The 22,735-nt window shown below is 38.2% G+C and overlaps 1 protein-coding gene across 9 annotated transcripts in view; it reads right to left on the bottom strand.

Annotated features, from left to right (window-relative positions):
- Positions 1-22,735, bottom strand: part of ZNF385B (zinc finger protein 385B) — a 165,441-nt gene that overhangs the window by 39,170 nt on the left and 103,536 nt on the right. For 7 of the 9 annotated variants that reach the window (XM_032114890.1, XM_032114889.1, XM_032114888.1 and 4 more), the window contains one exon: positions 16,796-16,926. The exons of the other annotated variants lie outside the window; for them this stretch is intronic. In XM_032114890.1, the coding sequence (XP_031970781.1) occupies positions 16,796-16,926 (131 nt within the window). The remainder of the gene's footprint in view (positions 1-16,795; positions 16,927-22,735) is intronic. 9 annotated transcript variants of the gene reach the window in all.

The following is a 22,735-nucleotide window of genomic DNA, read 5'->3' as shown; positions in this document are numbered from 1 at the left end:
TTAACACTGTAAAAAATGTGAAACAAGTGAAAAAACTGAATATATTACTCCTAAATTTGACGGAAGCTTTTCAGGAGCTCAGAGCTGATTACATCTTTGCTAAATATCAGGACTCCTGTTGGTCACGAATATGCTCAGGATCACAGAGCACTCTGTTGTTAACACTGCAGAACCTGGGGAATGACACAGGATGTTCAGAAAACAGAGTTTATAACTGCTACTGTGTCGAGACCTCAGTCATAACATGTTATTCTTCCTGATGTGACATGAATACAGATTAAAATTAATTTCCTGATGCAAAAATATTCAAACATAATTTTCTAATTAAAAAAAAAGCAGAATATCTGGTCTGGTCTCACAACTGATCCTGCTCTGAGCAGGAGATTGGACCAGACGACACCTGAGAACCCTTTCAACCCAAATGACCCTATGAGCATCTGTGCATGTGTGGTCCCTCATCCGTATCTAAGATAAGCACTGGATTCTGAAGAGGAAAGGGAAAAAAATGCCAGTTTACAACCAGAAGATAAGTGCTCATTTCCTCATTTGTTTTTAAACCATTTTGGAAGAAAATAGTTTGATTTGTTATAAAGTTAGATTTTTCTGAAGCTTGCTTTGTGACCACAGTGATGGTTCTTTCAGTTACAGTACTACTGGAAGAAACCAAACCTGGCTGTTTAATCCCAGGTGATACACAACACACACTTGGTACTAAGCCGACTTGCAAAAGGAGGAGAGAACAGCTGAAGTAACTGATTCATTAAATAATTAGAACAGTAAATTATCTGCTTCCAGACTTTCTAAACATGAAGATAAAGACTGTAATTTTCCCTTAATACAAATCTTAAGCTGCCAGAGAAGCCTGCACTACTGAAGGTTTTCTTCACATATATATACACACACAAAAAAACAAATTCAAGAAAAACATACTGCATTGTATTTGCATAAAGAAGATATTCTTCAAATTTATTACATAACACTGAAAACTTAATTTTTTTGGACCATGCCTACATACGTTTCTTGCTGCATTCATTTTAAACCAAATGCATGATTTTGTAAATGGCATTAGTAATAAATTTTCCAAAGAGGTAATTTAATTTGTATCAGCTTTTGCCACTGAACACTGTATTTCATTGCCACAGGGGTACCACATGACAATACAGAATTAAAACCACCTCGTCTGGAATGATCTGCTGAATTATTAAATGATGCAGTATTGTTGTAATGAATGTCACAAAAGCTAAGAAAAACTTGAAATAAATACCCTTGTTTCCTGTTTCTATGACATAGTGAGAGCTCAAAGTCTAAAAGCTTAAAACACAATAAAAAAAATTTTTCTGACTTGTACCATTTATGGCATCACCCTTCACAGTACATCACAATTATACATGCATATTAAAAGTTTTTTGAGCATCCACTTTATAATAGATATGACAGTCAATACATACTACATTTATAATACATGTTAAAAGATTGCTGTATTAGTGAAGAGTTGGCTGGATTTTTCCTTAAATGGAAAAAATGTTTTACATTTCAACTTAACTACTAATTGTTAATCAGTTAATCTAGAAGAAAAGAGTAATGCTCAAAAATACCTCAACCATTTGAAGTGTCTGAGATCGGTGAAAAGAAATAGCAAAAATACCCACTAGTGTCTGCAGTCCCGTTTAAAAAAAAAATACAAAGGGAAGAAGCAGTGATCAATGACTCCTCTGTGCATTCCAAATAACAATCCACAGTGCTAGTGCAAGGCAAGGCACTTCACAACCCCACAATGCAGACTATGCACACAGTCCCAGTTTCAAACAGATGTAGCAGCACAAGGACACAAATCTAGAAAAATAATGCAGCTCACACTGCCTCCAGAAAGTACCACTTGTGATCCCCCGGGGAGCGGTTAACGATCCTTCCCAAACCGGAGCCCTGCATGCAGCCTGGTCATGATTAGAATTCAAGAAGTGCAACATTAACAATTAATAGGCTTTAAATATATCAGAAACTGGGGTGGATTACAGCATGCTGGAAAAATAAAATAGTATCTCTCTGTTAGAAGATTAATGCTGCAGGGTAAACTGATCTTAGATCACTATACAAAATTATCCTCTTCATTGCAGGGCAGGAGGGAGTAGGAAAGAGGGAGAGAGTTATTTGTTGAGGTATTTATTAAGAAATGACACAGCATAGTTTGCCCAGTGGGGAGCACCAGTATTTAAGAACCAGATCTATAAAACAAAATAATAACAGAAGCTAACCACATAATAACAAGCTACCACAAATGCAAATAAAAATCTGCACTACGCTGTTTACACTACAGGGGGAATTAATACAGCAATTCATAGTGCTCTGGTAGCCATAACTAGGTTTAACAACCTGTTAGTGTTGTTCTCCTATTTCTATTGGTTTAACTAAAAGTTAAATTTAAAAATGTCTTTCCAAGAAAGTTGAAGATACTATCTTTTTTGTGATGAGGCTCCTTAAAACCACCCAAACTATTGACATGAGCGAGGATTAAGGAAATTCAGACAGAAATACTCTACAGCTACCAAGACTTGTGATGAGAACTTTTAAAGCACTTAAAAAATATAAGTCTAGCAACAGACAGGACAGAACAGGAGCAGCACAAACAGACATTGTATTTCCTGCTGCTTTTTTCATATTTTCCCACCAAAAATTTTCCAGAGTCAGGTGTTTCTGTGTATTTGATAAATTCCAGTGACTTCCTCTTGCACAGTTACCCCTGAAACTGATGTAAACCAGTTTGCACTCTTTGCATGCAGTTCCAATGCCTACAGTCTGCTGTGCCAGGAAATTAATTCTTTTTGTTTAAATACAGCTTCATACCATTCAATTTTATAAGACCTGTACCACACCCCCAGTTATCTCTGTTCTGCTCAGTCATTCTGCGTACGGAAATCATTCCCTTCCTTTCTACATTCTTGTTGCCCATCTCAATTCCACCAAAATTTAACTAATTCTATTAAATATATTGAAGATGTGGACAGGAACCATATAAAATACTCTGGGTAGATCAGTATTGAACTCTGAGCTGATGTTTTCAAGGAACCACTATTATAAACCTGAGATCTCACTCCCAAGTCTTGATGGCCAATTCCCAGCACGCTATTTTCTGTGTGAAGTTTTGTGAATTTTTACTTCTGTGTGCCTCACTTTAGAATTATCTAGATCTAACTTCACCAACCATTGTTGTCTGGCTTGTCAGTCTCATCAAGGTCTTTCACAGTTTTTGTGGTCTTTCTTAGTCCTCTCTACCTTGGAGAACTTTGCCAATAGCAAGCTTCCTCAGCTCACTTACCTCCCAAGCATCTTTCTGTCATGCAAGGATCCTCTTATGCCAGTTAGTTTTTTAAAAAAAATCTTTGCCAAGGGGTTCTGTGAAAATCCTTTCAGTAATTCAGACCATAGATTTAAACATCCTTATTCACATGTTTGTTGACCCCTACAAACAGGCTTGTAAAGAAGGATTTCTCTTTAAAAAGGAATTATTTTGACACTTTACAGGCAGTTTACAGGACTAGGAATTCTATTATACTGTTCTTATTGAGATACCTGTTCATTTCCTGGTAAAAAAACCAAAAACAACCCTTTCATGCTCCATGGAATGGGTTTTAAAACTTGCATCATATTTGCCACTTTTTAGTCCTCAGGTACAAAGGCAATTTTAGATGAGCTGTTACACCTTACCATCAGCAATTCAAGAAGTTCATCCTTGAATTCTCTTATCATTCTTGCTACCAGCAACTCTCCCTGCCCTGCTGTATATCATGGTACCACAGATTATTCTGGTGACTCCTGGGAAAGGAATCAGACTACAAAGAGACATGAAAGTAGGTACAGGAAGATGAGAAAAAAAACATGCTCAGGGAGAAGTCATTTGGTGGAACTGAAGTTCTGGTTATTTTGAAAGATCTCTTTATACACAGCAGAGAGTACAAACACCAGTTTGTGAGCCTCAGAAACAAACTGCAATGATCCTGAGGAGAGGTAAGTGCTGTCTTTTCTGAACAGAAACATAAATATAACCTGAGTAAGGTTTAAAACTGTGACTGGCAGTGTACGCCCTGTTACCGTCTTATCGTGATGTAACTCTTGGGTCAAATACAGAGTTAACTGTTAGACAAGATTTTGTAAACACAATATTGGCAGGGGGTATGAAAGATGTAACTCAGTATCACTTCACCACCAAGCATAAAAAGCTGCTGAAAAACACAGAGAGCAGCCTTCAGCATACTGTGTTGGTTTACTCTGATAAAGAGAGGTTTTAAACTGTATGTGGAACAAACTGATAATATAATCCAGTATTTCCCTCTGGAAAAAACCACTGGCATACATAAAATACCAATGCAACATCTAAATTAAGTTCTGTAACTCCTCATGTGTTTAAGCTCCAGTTGTTATGAAAGTCAAGCATGCTGCCACTGTGAAGAATGATCATACAGTGAAGCTTATCATAAATTCTGCCATATATACACAGCCCCCTACCATAACTGTACATATAATAATGACTAAAAGAGTGACAGAAGTGAATACACATACTCAGCAAAGCACATACTTAAAATGCCCAGCAAAAAATCAGAAACATTAACATTGTGATGTCATGCTTGACATGCCTGGCTGACATAAACCAGCAAAAATCTCTTCTCTCCACGTTTGTGCTGCTTTTGTTCCAACAGGGAACATATTTCTCATTTGACTAATTCTAAGCATAATTTAGTGTTCAAGTCACTGCAATTCTGTTACACATTTCATTGCTTATTTTGCATCACCAGGAGCACTTGTGTCAGCTCTGCTGACGGAGCTCTACTTGAAAGGGGATTGTAGCAAAATGAGTGTCACTATCTTTTCTCAGGTATCAAGTGACAGGACAAGAGGAAACATCCTCAAATTGTACCAGAGGAGGCTTAGATTGGATACAAGGAGAAATGTATTACTGGAAGGGTTATCAAGCATTGGAACAGCCTGCCCAGGGAAGTGGTGGAGTCTCCATCCCTGGAGATATTTAAAAGAGGGTATATGTGGCACTGAGGGATATGGTTTAGTTGCGGGCTTGGCAGTGCTGCATTAACAGCTGAACACAATGATCTTAAGGGCCTTTTCCAACATAAATCATTCTGTGATGTGAACAACTTTCTTTTCTTGCATGAAAGCCATCAATATTCCCTGTGCATCAGCTCTCCTTGAGTAGCACAGAGTGTCTCCACAGAGATGTAGTTCTGTACAGTGAGCCTGCAGCTCTCTAAACACTACCTCCCTACACCTGTCTCTATGCTCCTCACAACATTTTGGGGCTGTTAAAAAACAGGCAGATGTAGATGGTCAATAACTCAGATTCTCAGCAGCTGATTTGGAGACTTGTGCAAATGCTTCATTGAACAAAAAGAATAATTGTTTTACCACATTATAAAGTTCTTTTTACTGCAATCCTGTAGTCTAACTGAGGGTTGCTTTAAGAATTATTTTTAGGAGGCTCTCTCAGTGTACTTACACATAGCACATTTGCACAGAGCATGAAATCTGGATCTCAGGGAAATCAAACCCAACCATACTCAGGTTACAGCAAATCCATGATTTTACTTTTTCTTTTTAAAATTCTGAGCAGATGTCTTTCCCCAAGTGCAGAAAAACATAAGCATCCACTGAGAAAGAATTCAGACCACAGGGACTAGCATCTGCATTCCCTTACACATGATTCCTAAAATACAACAACAACATTGTACTCTCAAGGCAAATCTCTCTGAATGCAACTTCTCACTGTGTTTGTCTGTCCCCTCAATTTGGCAGCAAGCTGCAACTTCCCTGAGGGAAAACAGTGGCTGTGACAGCTGTGACCTCCACACACTACTACTAGTCAGTGTAATCAGCCTGGAAGCATCTTAAAACAAACCAAAAATCTTGCTGTAATTCACTTGTTAACATGTCAGATACTACAGCTGTCCATGGAGAGTTGCTGAAATAAGAGTGAGTACTGAAAAATAAAAAAGCAAAGAGCACCTTTGGTGTTTACACTTCTACTTCATTTTTAGTACAAGACAACTAAAAGGACACTCAAAGCTGAAAACAACCTTTTAGATCTTAAAAGAAGTATTAGAAATACTAATAAATTCAGCTTTCTCGTTTTCCTTTTAGATTAGGTTCAGCTAATTTTGCTTTTGCAAATTTCACGTTATTTCTGTTAACGTGCAGGGCTATATCCCTGGACTTCAGAGACTGATTTTCCATCTCCAGTTCCTAGCAGTTAATTCTCCCTCCCTATATTATGTCCAGCCCTATGGTATAATGCAGAGCCTCTGGGTATGCTACCCTTTTGCATGTTCCCCTTCTAAAGTAAAGTTTGCATGGAAAAATGAAAAAGAGGCTGATTCTCTTTGTGTGCCTGCATTCACAATCACACAGAATACTGAATGCGATGTCTGAAGTGATTTACAGATTTGGGTTAGGCCAGAGGGAACCATTACATCTGATTTCCTGAAAAATTTATGACATAATTTCATTCATTGAAAAGGTTCAGTCCTTCCTATTACAAAGTCCAATAATTTGTGGTCAACCAGAGCCTAAATTTTAGGAGAAAAACCACCTCAACAGCTTGATTTAAAAGTTTCCAAACAGGTTAATCTACATCACTGTGGAAGCAATGCTTTTCTGAGTTATTATAAGCTACTCAATCTAGTTGTGCTTCTCTATTAAAGGTCACTCTAACCTCAAATACCTCCTGAATAGTGCAGGCACTCATACACTGCAATCATGTTAGCTCTTAACCCCCTCCTTGATAAACCAAGTTTCTTAAGCTGCTCTCAATACAAACCTTGATTCCTTTGCTAGCTTTTCTCCAACTCCTTTTCAGATTTTCAATATGCCGTTGAAGCACAAGTACTAAAAGCTAGAACAAATGCTCAAATATACTTTCTCTTTACCTACCTAATGACTTCCTTTCTGTTTTAACAAGAAGTGCATTCATCATCTTTCCTCAGTATCGACTTGGGAAATCTTTACTGATGATGCACATTTATCCATCCCGTGTGCTAGCACAAGTAATTTCACCATCACACATCCTTCTCTCACTTCGGATGTTTTCTGACCCAGCCTCGTACAGGGCTAAAATAGCACCACACTGGGAATCTTATGTTAAAGCAGGGACTGCTTTCAGTAAGGTCTGCACTTAGGAATTTGAAAACCATTGCTGGACCAAGATCAGGAGGCTACTGATGAATCCCAGTCTTCTCAGTAGAATTTTCTTTCTCCTAACCCAATTCTGAAATCATGGGTTAAACCAACATAAGCAAAAGGAACAACTGAAACAAAACGAAGGATTTTCTAATATTTTGCTTTTCTGGCCTCCTCTGTCTTTGCACTACTCTAGCCTACACCAAGTAACTGATATTAAAGATCAAAATCAAAGATAAATAAACTGTCAACTCCTCCTACCTCTCTCTTCTTTCCATGTAATGTGATAATTAAGCATAGAGGTCAAAAGGTAATTGAGAAAACACCTTTTAATTACTTTTTACTATTATTTTTTCAGTGTTGTGAATATTTTCTCTGCCCTTCCTTCCCTTCATGCTTGTATATTTATTGCATGCTAAAAAAAGTTTCTGGGTTAGAAAATTATAATCAGGATAGTCTTAGAAAGAATTTTCCAAAATTAAATACCACTGCTGTTTGCTATTTTAGAAATCTTTGTGTAAAAGATAATGAAAATGTAGTATTTCATTCCTATAGAAGTACTTGACCCAAAGAAAGAACTGATGAGACATCACAGAAAAAAACACCTAAATCTGGTCTCTGCTTCTTCTAAGGCTTATTCTCAAGCAAGGATATAAATACATTAAAGGATTGAGTTGGTTATGAGAACACCAAGAATAGATTTAACCTTTATGGTAAAAATTGTCCAATGTTCTGCTCCAGACAAGAAGGGAGACTTTCATGAGTGAAATAAAGAAACAGAAAGCTGCTGAGAATGTTTCAGGATAAAAGAGAATTCCCCACCAAACAAATGGAGAATAAGTAAAAAAGCAAGTATCTGCAGCTCAGTGCTTTTTCTTATATGAAACTGAACCAGCTTTAAGTATTGGGCAGCTTCTTTTTTAATCCATCCAGATTACTCCTCTACCATTGCACAATACTTTGGATCTGTAAAACGAACTGCTAAGAGACAGACCAAACCTGAGAAAAAGAGTAAGGTCCAAATCCAACGGTTAAGCTAATGCTCAAGGAATATAACAGTTTTCTTTCCCTCTGTGGCTGCGCTGGCTCACAACTTTAACTGTATATGAATAATTTCATCTGAGCCTTATATTATTCATTTGTAGAATGGGGATAAAAATATTTGCAACCCCATAAAGAAAGATGAATGGTCTAAACAACATGTTAAAATCATCTGATAGAAAGGGCTATATAACTGCTATTTATTATTAAAGCTGCTGTTATTCAGAGCACTCAGCTGTGTTCAGCTAAACAAAAAAGCATTACCGTCTTGCAAAAAAATTACCAGCAAAAAATAAAAACATACTGTAGTTTGAGACTTGCTGAAAAACAAACCAATAACATACTCTGAAAGCAAAACTATTCTTGTTACAATACCTTTTACCAACTGACAGTAAAATAATACAAATAGGTAAAATAATATGAAAAGGTACCTTTCAGCAAAATCCTGCCAAAAGATTCAGGCCTAAGAGTTTGTACTCAGAAAAGGAGCTTAGATAGCACATGGTATAAACAAGATTCCTGACTTTTGCTTTCATCTTTGAGATGGTCCTTAGCTATGACCCTTCTCTTCTTAAAAGTCTGCTCTAAGTTTTGATGAGTTTTCCTGCTCCCAGGCTGCTCCAGAGCACCAAAACAAAAAGATGAATGGTATCGCATTAGGTACACTTGAATTTCCTCTACAGTTCTGAACTGTGCAGAGAGGTTAAGGACAAATTCAGAGCTTTTGATTAATTCTGTGACTAGGAGAGAATAAAGACACAAGAAATCTAGCCTTCTGAAATGAATTAATAGCATTACTTTTCACATACTGAAAAAAAAAAACTAATAAGAGGATAAAATTTATGTGTATACCGATATTGGATTATGAATTTATAAAATGCCTAAATATAAGTGAGAAGCAAATCAGAACCAAGAATTGCCTAACTATTTTCATAGCTGTCTTCTGCTTTTCACAGTATATAAGAAATAAAGCTTTTTTCACTTAAAAATTAATAATGATGCTTCTGATTTGAGTTTGGTTTTCTTGTTGTTATTTGTTTGGGGTTTTATATCAATACCACATACTACACAAACAAACTTCAAAATGCTTTTGATTAAAAAAGCACTGTATTTAGATACGAATCTTTAAAGGATTCTTCTAATTAAGCCTGTTCTGAAACTTAATGTAGTATCAAATATGGTTGGTTTCGGGGTTTTTTTAATGTTTGGTGGGGATTTTTTCTTTAAATTTAAATAAATGAGAAACAAAGTCAGGTAGAAGCCTGTCTTGTCTAACAAATACAAGAGCAAGAAATGTGCTCCTCTTTCCCTAGTGGTAACTTGGGGAAGCACCTGAAGTTCACGGTGAAAACAGACCTATCGAATATAGAGAAGGTTGGTCCAAAAGGCACAGCTCTTTAAATCAACCTTGCTCTGTTACTTGAAATGAACTGGTTGGTGCTCCAAACCTGGGTATTGCTGGTTTCCAAGTATGCAAAGGAAAGACAAGTTTCACACTGTGGCTTTAAACTGCAATACAGTGCCTTCAGATTGTCACAAAATTGACTGTATTTAGAATAAAAGACCACTAGTACACCCACATTCAGAAGGAATGAATATGAAAAGAATTAAATTTTAGCTACATTTTTATAATATATTAATAATTATTGCAGCAATTCTCAGTTGCTCATGGAAAATGCGTGACAAAGGTGTAAGGCAGGCCAGGAAAGCTAGACGTGTACAGACAGGATGCTGCAAAAGCAGCCACTTCATCAGACATAGGGAGAATTACTTTTCTCTAAAGCTGCTCTAGAATTTTGCTTAGAACTTGTAGAACTTAGGCTTGTAATTAGAAACCGGCAAAATCTTTGTAAGCAGAGTGGTACAACACGTGTTACTTGTCCTGAACTACAATTCTGAGACTGCTTGCTTTGAGGGGAGATGTTTTCATCACAGTCTATGTGCAAAACATCCTTCAGTCACCTAATGCCTAAAATATTTATGAATAACAGCCCTCTCTCTTCTAAAAGCTTTCTTGTGTCAGGAACATACTACTAACTTGAGAAGAAAGCAAGTCAATGAAGAAGGTTTCTGAGCTTTCCTGTGCTGACGAGGAAAATAAATAAGCTGACTAGGAAATAAATAAATATTGCTTAAATGTTAGAAAGAGTAACTCCAAGCTTTCTGTTAAGAAAGATATAAACCACATAGCCAAGGAACAGATTTTCCAGAGTACTCAGCGAAGTGCAGGATTTGTACATAGAAATTGTATCTCTTTAAAGAATTAGGGTGATGACCTAATTACTTTTACATGCAATAATGCATGTAATGCAGCAATTTAGGACCATTTTCAAAATCCACACTGTTGATGCCAAACTCCTACAAAGGGGTAGGAAAAGGCTTCTGCACCTGGTGACTTCTGTTCTTCATCAGTGCATGCTAGTACACTTTCTCCTTAGAGACAGCGTTTCCTATCTGCCTGCTGATCTGGAAACTGAGAGAAGGAAGCTCATCCATCCAATTCCTCTTCAAGAAAATACAAAAGCAACAGGAAAATCTATAAGCTAATTAATATTTGAAGAGATTCTCCCTTAAAGCCTGACTGTATTATTTTAATAAACACTTTTCCCCCCTCATAACGGTATGTATGATAGACTAGAAAAAGAGGTAGAAAAGTGCTTATTTAGGCTCACCAATTTAACAGGGATGCTCTTTGAGAGATTCCTGACAGGAACTAGGGAACTGGCATCTTTCTGTTAAAATACCAGAAACCATAAAATCTGTCAAAAGTCAACTGAGAACTCTCTGCTTTTGGCAGCTTTTTTCCCCTATCTTAGTGTGTCTCACCAGGTGTTTTCTTCAAGCTCAGTGGTTTTTTAAAGTTTCAGGAAAAGACTCACATATTTTGTGGGAAAAATACACCACCTTCAACAAATACTTTTCAGGGCTTCCATAGGCTAAGAAGAATTTTCCCAAAAACTTCTACCACAGTTGAAAGAGTTCTCTGCTGCTTTGCATCAAAGCCATAGAAAGACAAAGAGGGATTCCAGGCTAGATAAAAAATGCGTAAGGATACAAAGGAAAGGGAGGACAACAGAAAATTGAGAAGATGACGACATGGAGAGTAAAGGGGCTCTGTAGCCAGGTGCTTGGAGAGGAGATAGCAAAGACTAGTCACAGAACAGAGTTCTGTGCTGACAGAATCCTGGGCTTTATTATGTGGTCCCTGAACTTCTGCTGTCCTCACCTCTATCTCAGAAAACACCTATTACTTTTTTATTCCCTTAATAAATGGCAATAGGATGACTCCTCATGTTGTCAATTGGATGATTCTGGCTATGACTTGAAAAATACGAACTTTTATAACCATAAGAACTAAAAGTGCAACAGGAATGTTTTTAAGTTTTCAAAACAGGAATAAAAGGCAAACCTGAAGTCCTTTTGTGCCTGCATGGCTATAAAATAGGGTATAAAAGGTTTGTAAGAAAAACCTTACAATTTCTTAATTACAAAAACCCCAACTAATGAAAATCCTGCAGAAAAATATCCAGCTACACTGAAAAACACTTCTCCTAAGTCAATTGTTTGAATTTCCTTTCTGTGTTGTTAATGAGTGTAAAGTATGGCTCTTAAAAAATTTCACCTCCTCTCTGGAGTCAGATGGAGAGGATCAGAAAAGGTCACTTCCCTCCAGCATTCCATGAGAAGGAAAAGGGGAAATCAGAGCACAGGGACAGGGTACTTGGATAAAAAGGACCATAGATAACGGGCTGGCACCATCCGGTTGGCTGCATTTGTAATCTCTTCCTGCCATATACAATCCTGTGCTGCAAAGCATACTTTGGCACTGTTAAGTGGCTGAATTCAGACCCTGCGAAGGAAAGAGAAAGCTCCCAAGCCACAGCATCCTGCCAAAGGCAGAAGAGGCACTTGGCGCAGAAGGGCGAGTGAAGCTGGTGATACGAGTGCCCTGTGCTCTTATCTGCTGAACTTGGCTTCTGCCTTGGTGATTACTGGGCCCTTCAAATGAGAAAGAGACAGGCAGCAAACAAAAATGTGGGTAATAATTGAAAATGCAGAAGAGGAAAGAGCAAATTAGTTCCTCCCAGTAGTTGTCTTGGGGGTAGGCCAGGGATACTTAGCCCAGGCAGGGCTAATGTTGGAGAAGAGTCAGAAATTTCTGACTAAGTTACTAGTCAGCTCCTCTTCCCTTCCTGTAGCACATTCCAGCTGGCTCACCTTCACTGGCAGATGTAAAATATCTCTGGTCCACTTTGCAAGGGGACTGAGAGAACTGTAATATAAAGAATCAGCATAAAGCTACTTGAAGAGAAATGGACACTGAAGCAATAACTAGGCCACATTAACCCATGTGTCCTCTAAAACATGAAGGGTATGAACTAGCATTTAGAAACCAATCATGGGCTAGTTAGATGCAAAATGTTTCACTAATGTGAAAGCTACAAGAGATGCTCTAATCTTTGATTACCCCTGAGGCCGTAACAGACTCAGAAAGAAGCATATGAATTGCTGATTATTTTCTATGGTGATAGAATCTGAGAAGTTGCTGATAATGTTTTTGTGCAGACTGACGGGTCCCTGGCTGTACCACTTCAACTAAATATGAGTCACGTTGTGCTGCTCTCCTTTCAGGACAAGGCAGAATACGCTGGAGTTTTGAGATGTCTTTTTTTGGGGAGTACACAATCTTTATATAGGGAGATGAAGACCGTGATCATAAAGAGATCTTGATCTTGCAAGACAAATCCTGGCTTTCAGCCACTTTAGCCCATGTACCATGATTTGATCACAAAGTATCCTTTCATCATTCAGTACACAAGATGGATGACAGGAGATAAAGAATCAGTGAGGTTTTAGAGAAAGAATGGTACAGAAAGTGAAGCTGTGTGGTGGAAGCCAGGGAGTGTAAACTTCTGTATTGTTATAATAAACACACAGTGGGGACCACAGTAATCTTAACTTTGATTTCCACTGACTATAGATCTGAGTTACATATTTCTACATGTAATCAAAATGCAAGTTATTAACCTGTTAAGGCATCTTTAGAGTCATTTCAGTGTGCTGAAACAGAACTCTGTATAAACAATACCTTCTGGTCCACATCCATCCCAAACTGGAAATACCAATATGGGAAGTTCCTATAATGAGGTTTCCCAGTTTTTTATAAACAAGAACACTTTAAGTAATAATAACTGGTAATTTGATTCTAGCTCTGCATTTCAGACAGAGGGGTATTCAGCAAGAGCATTTGGAACTTGATGCCAGGACAAACATGATGTCACCTTTGGATCCACTGCTGCAGCATTTCTGGGAGAGGGTTTGTCCATCCATGCAGCAACTCAGGTTCAGACCCTGACAGTCTGATCATGCCTCTGCTGTTCTGACAAAACTACTTGCTGCTGATATGAAAAGACCACGGAAGACAGCACCTATTCTGCAATCCCTCGTTGCTTGGAATCCTTCATTCTGCCCTTACAAGATCCCCTTCTGGCTGATCTCTTGAAACAAAAAAGCTCTATTCCCCTTACTGAGGAATAAAGACATGTATCCAGTGAGATAGTACAATCATTCCCCAAATAATTTTTCCTACATAATAAGTCCTAATGAACAAAGGCAAATTTAATTGAGGCATGAATTGACAATTACTATACATATATCCACAGCATATTTAGAACTAATAATGATTTAAAGAGAAACGAAAGGGAGACAGTTAAAACTAAATCACACAATTCCATCAAGAAAGTAAGATATGATTGGGGTAGGCATTTCTTTTACAAAATCAGGGTCTGCTCAGTGCTTCAGCTGGAAGACTCCATGTGGAGAGAAGCTAGTGATCAGAACACTTCCACAAACAAAATGGGAACACTAACGTTTTATCTAGAGAATCACAGATGTTTTCAGAACTGAAAACTGTCAAAGTTGACTAAATAAGAAAGGGTTTACCCCAGATTTTAAATGTTTCCATAAATAAGAGAAGTTCTTTTGGGGAAAAACTGTAGGGGGTGTTCCTTTGAAGATGTTTGTAGTTAATACATTTTACCTTGTTTTTCTGCCCTGGTAGTTATTGTATTAGGCTCCCATGCAGAAACTTTTCTTCTTTAAGGCCACTGATGTTAAGTTAGAAACCACCTCCTGGCAAGGTTTAGAAAAATGTTTCTGTATCTCACAGCCATTGAAAATGCAGGTGGATCCAAAGAAGTTTTGTCTCAGACCGTTTCTTTTTGCCACCTTCAGTGAACACATGCAAGCACAACCAGCACCCTGGCAGGGTCCCCTCAGTCCTTCGGAAGGCAAAGAGATGAAGGGAAGCACACTGGAGGTTTCCCTGTCTGCAGTCCTTGATAAATCCTCCTTTGAATGAAGTGCATAGATTTCCTGACTGACTCATAAAACAAATAATGGCTTTTTTGGCCATTCTAATATTCGTTTCCTGCATAAGATGAAAGATTGTGGCTCTGTGGATGATGCATATGTTATGGATCAACTGGATTTAGCTTCTATGACTCAAAATTATCTTCTGGAAAAATGGTTTTTAGACACTTTTACATACTATTGCCATCACTTTAGAGTGGAAAAAAAAAAAAGATTATATATACATAAACCTAGAAATCTACATTTGCACAGGTTGTGCTAAGTTAGAAATAAAGGAAGTGCATGACAGCTGGCATTCATTGTGCCTGTCAGTAGATAATCATGAAAGATTTAGTTTTCCAATGAGCTTTGAAGTCCATTGTGAAAGACTCTTACGGAAAATCAATACCTGCAAGATAAATAGCAAAGTCTGCAAATTAGAAATAGAGAACCTGAACCACTGTTTCTCAAAATAAAGAGCTTAAACATGCAGTATCTGTGGTGTATAGCAGCATGATTTTATGTAATTATCAAGAATTTCAAGGGAGGAAGCAGACACTAAGCTGACAATGTTTGCCAATTACCCCAGGTCTATTTTTTAATAAAACCTACAGAAGTTTGGAGAGGAATGACAGTTGTGAAGGATAAACACACCAGGAATTAGGCAAATGAAAAGTAACCCAGATAAATATAAACTAGGCAAAACCAGTGTAAATATCCAAATTAATCTGCCTCTAGAGGCTACTGCGACTCCGATATTCAGTAATACCACCAGGAAGCAAATAATGGTTGGTTGACTCTAAAACTACATCTCTAAAGAAAAGTTTCTCTGAGTCTTAATGAACAGTTCGGTGAAAAAGCTTATCTAGAAAACCTGTGCAACTGAAAAGCAGACAAATCAGTTACAAATAAAATTCCTGAGAGTATTAGGAAGAGGGTGGAAAATTAATATGAATGCATCATGCCTAGATATGCAAATGACACACTGCTTTCTTAATACAGTATTGAGTTTTGGGCCTGCTCTTTTAATGCTCCTGGATTTTTAAAAATCTTTTTTATCTTTGTGCAGATGCACATCCCCACATCTCCCTGATAAATGCACAATTTTCGCATACATGTTTTGCAATGAATTAGTGGTATTTGTTACTGGTTATATGCTGGGCTGCTGACACAGAAGAGAAGCTGGTTCATAAGTTACCTCACAACCACCCCACATCACTGCGTGCTGTAGCACACGGCCTGTCAGCAAGGTGTATTTGCAAGGCATGAAGAAAAATAATGCTGTTGTTTTAATTTCAGACAGAAGGTTAGTTTGTGAAAGCAAACACTTGGCAGAGGTTCAGCTGGTTACTGTCTGGTGGTGATGACACCGCTTCCCTTTCCACCTCCCCCAGCCACGGTGAGAAGTGAAATGTGCAGAAGTTCAGCTGACAGTCACCTACAAACCCACTGGGCAGAAATTACTCTCAGCAGTTTGCTTCCTGTTGCCATTAGCTTAAACACTTACACTAATGATAAAGTGCAGTGGCAAACAATCATTTTGATACCACTCAGTGCCTTTTTATGAGCTGATAAAGAAGCGAGAACTACAGAAGAGAGTATTTTTGTTATTGCTGCTCTGATAAACATGAAGAACCACAGAAGTATTATTTTGGCAATAGTTTTTTTGTTGTAAAAAAACCCCCAAGATGCTTTACCATAAAGCAAAAATAACAGGTTCACATTTTTCACATTGGCTGGCTGTGCAGTTTTACCCTTTAGTGTTGGAATGATACAGAAATAACAATATCCTCGAGTTGCTTTCCTGGCTGTATTAGACCTAGGCTGACTCCCAGCAGTGTAGGATCTATGTCTTACCTGTCATATCTGTCTTTCCATTAGCTTTTCTTGTTTCCAGCATATAGAAATACATATGTACAGACAAATGCTCCAAATCTTTCTATTGCTTCTCAAATCTCTATCATAGCATAGGGTTGTTTTTTCCAATGTGCAAAGACCAGCTCAATAGACCAAGCTAAAAACCAGTCATCCCCGTTCACAGTGAGAAGGCTGGACACCACTCCAAGCCTTTCATACAGGGGAAAAGCAACCACCATGGCACAGAAAAAAAGGGCTCCCTAGAACTGTGTAAGCAATGCACTGTTTTAAGGCAGCTTCAACACTGATATTAGAACCAGATTGGAAAGCATACACTGAAACTAAATGTGGAAACACCTTTACTTACTGTGTTAAAATTTGGGAAGAATCCAACAGCAGAGCTGCTGTCCACAGGGAAGGACATAAAGGGTTTGATATCCAGGGAAGGCTGCATCATCAAGGTAGGTGTACGCACAAGGGTGGGAAGTGTAGTAGTGCCTGCCAAGAGCAAACAAAACCAGGAATTCATGGTATTCTCCTTTCTGCAACACACACAGTATAGCTGACACAACTGCCAAGAAAAAATTATACAGGGGATGATGAAAAGGCTCTGTAGGAGTTAATATCATTAAAAGGAACCTATTTACACACAGTACAGATGAGGCAGAGCACTTCCCTATGGCCATGGATACTCAGATGCTGAAGAGAAGACATATGGTATATAAATCACACTGGCAGGTAGAATAAATCCTTTCTACAGCTGAAAAATTCTTCTTGTGCCAAAAGGCCAGGATGGGTGCCCATGAAAGTCAGATGCTTTTGCAATTCACGGTTGCCTACTAGATCAGCCAGCCCAGACAATACATGTATGCAGAAATCCAGAGGTTTGTTTCCAAATAGTGATCTGTGTGTTATTTTTCCCTCTTCTGACTAACGATCAGGTGCTACACAAACACCATTTCATCTAACATCTAAAAAACTGCCTTTTTTACAGTGCAAGGCAAATATTAGAAAACAGCCAACAATTAAATAATCAGCTAGCATATCAATGAACATAATTCTTTACATGCAATGCTAACTAGCATTTTCTAAATTGGAGCTCTCCAAACAAAAGCTTTCCAGAAATCTGTATGCTAAATGTTTTTCCGTATACACTTAAGAACCATTGCCCAGCAAGATCCCAAAGGAATGGGCAGGCATAGACGTCCAAAAATTCATTTTTAACTAGCTATCTGCCCTATTCACACAGTAAGTGTGCCTAGTACACAGCTCCCAGCTATGCCTATGGGAGTATTTTCTCCCTGAAATCATACAAAATAGATTTCAAATAAAATTTTCCTCATTGAAATATGAAGTGCAAAAAAAAATAAAAATCTCAGTGTCTCCTTCCTGGGTTGAATAAATAATTCAACACTGACAGAGCAGGCAGTGGAACATAAGTGTCCCACACCTCTAAAGGATGGTGAGTCACTCTCTGTCTCTCCTCTGTCACAATTTCTCCATAATTACCTCCTTCTTCCACTCATCAGTGACCAGCAGCTGGGAGCATAACAGGCCTCTTAGGAGCTTCCCTTGTCTCAAGCACAGCTTACACAATACCTGAGCTTTTTCTCATGGAAGTCCTCTGAGCTTTCCTAACCCAGCCAGGAAGGGGATGGGCAGGGGGGAGGGGAGGGGGACTGAGACAGAGCCAGAAGGAGGGGGTTAGAAAAGTAAACAAGCAATTTTCCTTCTCTTCTGCCACAAAATCAAATCATTTGTATCCACTTGCAAAATACCAGGCAATCTATACTGGCTTCCTGAGCACCAGTCTTCCATTACGGGATCTCCCTTTCTGCCTGTTAAGGACACACAAAACCGAAGGCAGAGTAGACATTTTCATCCTTTTCACTGCGCTACCTCCACAGTCCCAATTTCAAACCTATCTTACAGTATCCAAGAGGAAAGCTAAGTTCAGAAGCCAGATGGAGCTGCATGGATTTTTTGGATGACCAAACACTTGTAACTAGCCCTGAGCCCAAATTTTGTTGATGCTGGAGAGACAGTCATTTTGATCCCAGCTGCAGCACAGTAAACATTATATTATGGTCTAGCAGATGAATAGCAGGCTATAATCTATTCTCTTTTTCTTCTATAGGAAAACCATGATGATTGCACAAAGATGGGTCAATGACCATAGCCAACAACCGTTCTATGCTATGGAGAGAGAATTGTTTCACACCATCCCAAATGATCTGCACAACTTGAAAGGAAAAATATGCCTGAGAAACTTTCCCAAAATATTTTCTCCCTTCTTCTATCCCAATACTTTCATAAATGTCAGGTTTGTTCCTGCATAAGCCCATGAAACTAACTGACAGTTGTGCCTAAGTAATGGTAAGTCAAAGCTTATTCAAGTGGAGTCACAAACCTCAAAAAGTTAAAGGCTAACACGCCTATAGTGTCTTATTCATATCCATAATGGAAAATGAATGAATCAATAGGAAAGCAGTGTGTCAGAGAATTTATCCAAAGAAAGTATCTTCAACTGCAAAAATGATGATTATTTCTACTAGCTGGTTCTGAACAGTAGATTTACATAATTTGGATTTCAGAGTTGCATTCAAACAGGAACTATGCTGTATTCAATTACCTAAAGGGCCATCATCAATCTAACTTCTGCAAGTTTCTCTTTGAAGTTCATAAGCAATTAAAGATCCATGAAGTTAAAGAAGACCTGTCCTCTCTTTACATAAACGTACTTCAGTGAAGCTATGGTTACATATTTTAACTCAATTTTTAAGAAAAAAACCCCCCAAAACAGAACAGACTTAAATTGTGACTGACATTTGAAATCAAAGTTACTTTTCCGATGCTATCCTTATTCAATGTACAGAAAGCATTTGGCATAAAATCTTTAAAAATTAAAAACCAATTAAGCATCCTCTTGGAAAAAAGTGCAACCTTCTTTGTGCTCCTTGAGTACAGAATCTTTCATGTGAAAAAGACATCTGAAATCTCTCTGCAGTTTTGCAGTCCATGGTGTTTCTGCTGCCAGAGTAATTTATGACCAAGAGACCAGAATACATTTGGAGTCCACACAGAACAGAAAACATACACACCTACCAGACTGATCAGTGAAGGCATTAATCATAAAAAATTTGTTCATTCTGTTTGCCAATTATACTACTTCAACAACTGCCAGTAAATTATCGACAACCCTGTTGGACTGAAGTTTGGCCTTCAGACCCACTTCTGAAAGCCTCTGAAGGAATTATCAGGTAAAGGTGACCTAAATTACAAGGAGAAGCACTTCATGACAAAATCATCAAATCAAATGCAATAGGGCAGTTTTACACTGGCATTGCTCCCAAGGGTCAGATAGATTCTCGCCACTACTCCAGCAAATCTGTATCCAGACCTGAACTAAGCAGGAATACTGGAACAAGAAAGATGCTGCTGACAAGCTTCATTATCTTCATAAATTTAACAGATGTTTACCATTTCATTAGCATTTTAATGATAAAGACAACTTACCATGTCAAACTCAGATTATTTTAAACTACCTGTATATCTTTGGAATAAATATAAAACTGCTCTTTCTTGTAAAGGCATTTGCTTATTTCAGCTTCATACATGTTAATCAGTATTTTATCTTTATAACTTCAATTTTGACTCCTACAGCAGGAGTTGTCTTATGTACCGGGAATCCAAGCTGTGGAGAGACTTTGCAAAAGGCACTGATCCTCACTGGTCCCTTTTACCCTCGTCTAAGAGGAGAAAAACAGGTTTTCATCTCATCAGATGATCCAAAATGACTCATTTGATTAAAAGTTTTTCTTCTTCCTACACATATTTGTCTGAAAAAACAAGTCCCTGTGTAACAGGTGCTGCTCCTCTTCAGCCACGTTCGCATACACTGCAGTGCACTGGGACACTGATGTTTCTACAGAAGTTAGGAAAGGTTGTCATCTTTACCCGAATTTAATCCACCTCTAACAAATAAGGGGCAGTGGATTAAGCAATGCATATGGTATTTTTGGGGATCAATGGGAAGGTCTTGAATCTGTCACTCCTGTGGCAAGATGTGTCCCCAGGAGTGAGTTGCCAGCAAGGGGACAGGCAACACAGGGACTTGAAGAATCTCTACCAACAACCACCCACTTTTCCAGCTTCACAGAAAAAACACAGAATTCAAGACTAGCACGACTGCAGTTTTGGCAGAGGGAATCACAGTTCACTTTGGCCATGGTGAACAGTCACTACTCCTCTTCTTCAAGTAAAAGTGGTTTCTTGCAAGTCACTACAAAAGTTCAGTCAAATCTAAGCATACAACACCCTTTGTACCTCCTGAAAACTATTTGTGACACTATTACCTCTGTGATTTTCTCACCAGCTGCTTTTCTTTGTCACTGAAAAACACAAAAAAAGTGTAAAAAGTGTAAAAAAGTGAGGAACTAATGCCTGCTCATTAGTTCCTCAGATCTGGGTGACTATTAGACCATTATACAAAAAACCCAATTCTATCACAAAACATGCTCATATAAAACATATTTTGTGAATTATTTCAGCTTACTTAAAGAAATTAATTATATTCCAGACTTGAAAGCATTCTCTTCCAACATCTTCATTAAAAGCGACTACAGAGAAATCTGAAGCATACTCAAGTCTCTCCCTTTTTCCTATTACCTAAAGATGTTACTACAGTATTTTAATCCTCCCACCCAAGGAAGCCATCCATACTCAGAGCAAGAGCAGTGGAAGAGTAACTGATGCACTGTCAGGACGGAATAAAAGTATTTGGGTGACAAAATTCTATGCACTGGACAATCTACATCCACCTCAGATTGCACATGTTTGCATTTGTTTTAACTTGAGCCACTGACAGTATTTGGGAAAATTCCAAAGGGACACTGAGATAGTCACACCCACCACTACTTCTGTGCATTACACCAGCAGTTTTCAGTTTATGGACGGGCTGTGCTGCCTTTTTCATCCCCGAATTGTCTGACCATTTTCAGCCATGAGGAACCTTTACTTTCTACAGTAATGTTGAGTAGTCTTATCTGGCCCCAGAACAGTAGCAATAAAACTGGTGTGATGGATTAGTTCTGAGCTTTCTCCTCCCTTCACCTTTTTAGAACTGTGTTTTTGAGACACTGCTTGAGCCAACACTACCCCTTTGAGGGTGGATGACAAATTGCTCGTTTTGTTTTGCCCACATTGGCTGAACTACTTATGGACTGCAGCCAGAGTGTGCATGGCCACCCTGTCTCTAGACCTCAGTCATGTCCATTTACAGCATTTTCCTTCTGAGCTCCAGAAGGTGGAAGCAGCTCCCTGAAAGGATTCTGAGACAATTCTGCATGTGTTCACCTATGAGATTTTTTCTGGGACCCTACAGTGTCAGTACAGTTTATTAATTTGTCAGAGGAAGCTTTCAACGTTTTCAGAAATATTTACTTCTGCATGGCTCAAAAATCCAGTTTCACAGACAGGTTAGAGTCAGAGGTAGTACTAGGGCTTTCATATTGAATAAAAATCTCTTCAGCTCTATTGCTCACAAAAAAGCCCAAAAAAACCCCTGCACTGCTAAAAACCCCAACTTACACAAGACTTTCCTACACTTGCTTATATGCAACTTTATGAAAAGATATGCAGAAAAAAAATGATGTTTATAAAAATCCCTCCACCTAACTACATGATAAAAAATCAACAGTTTTCTTCCTTTTTTATCTTATGCCCCCATTGCATCATGCCTCAGATCTGCTTCCACCACAGGTTTTCTCCCCCATACCTGACAGGTAAAAATCAATCACTTGCAAGTCACAACACTCTGTTGTTTGGGCCTTTATAAGACACTAGTGCCTGAGATATTTCACAATGCTTAGTATTAGTCATTTTTCCTTTTCAGTATGATCAGTTTAGAGGATTTAGACATTTTCTAATTTTGTTTGTTTACTTACAGCTATACATGGGTATTAGAGGATGTTTATGCCTAAGATAAACTCATAAAAACAAGTTAAGTGCAAGTAAAGTAATTCAGAGTTTCTGAACAGCAGGTGTTGAAATCAAAACACTTTGATTTCATTCTATTCAATCTATCAAATTCTATTCTAGAAGTATCCCACTAATAATACTGCTGAAGGTGAATATTAACACATGCACCCCTCTTATATTATAAAGCTTAATAAATACAGAATTTAAATAGATTTTTTCCACATTTCACTCAGCAGACCAAACATTTCTTCCCTATAATATGGTATTATGAGAAGTGAGACCTACAACACTCACATGGATTCCAGTCTGTCAAAAGAAGTCATGGAGA

Source organism: Corvus moneduloides, chromosome 7, assembly GCF_009650955.1.
Source record: "Corvus moneduloides isolate bCorMon1 chromosome 7, bCorMon1.pri, whole genome shotgun sequence".
In the NCBI taxonomy this organism is placed as follows: domain Eukaryota; kingdom Metazoa; phylum Chordata; class Aves; order Passeriformes; family Corvidae; genus Corvus; species Corvus moneduloides.
This window is presented reverse-complemented; position numbering and strand designations above follow the sequence as displayed.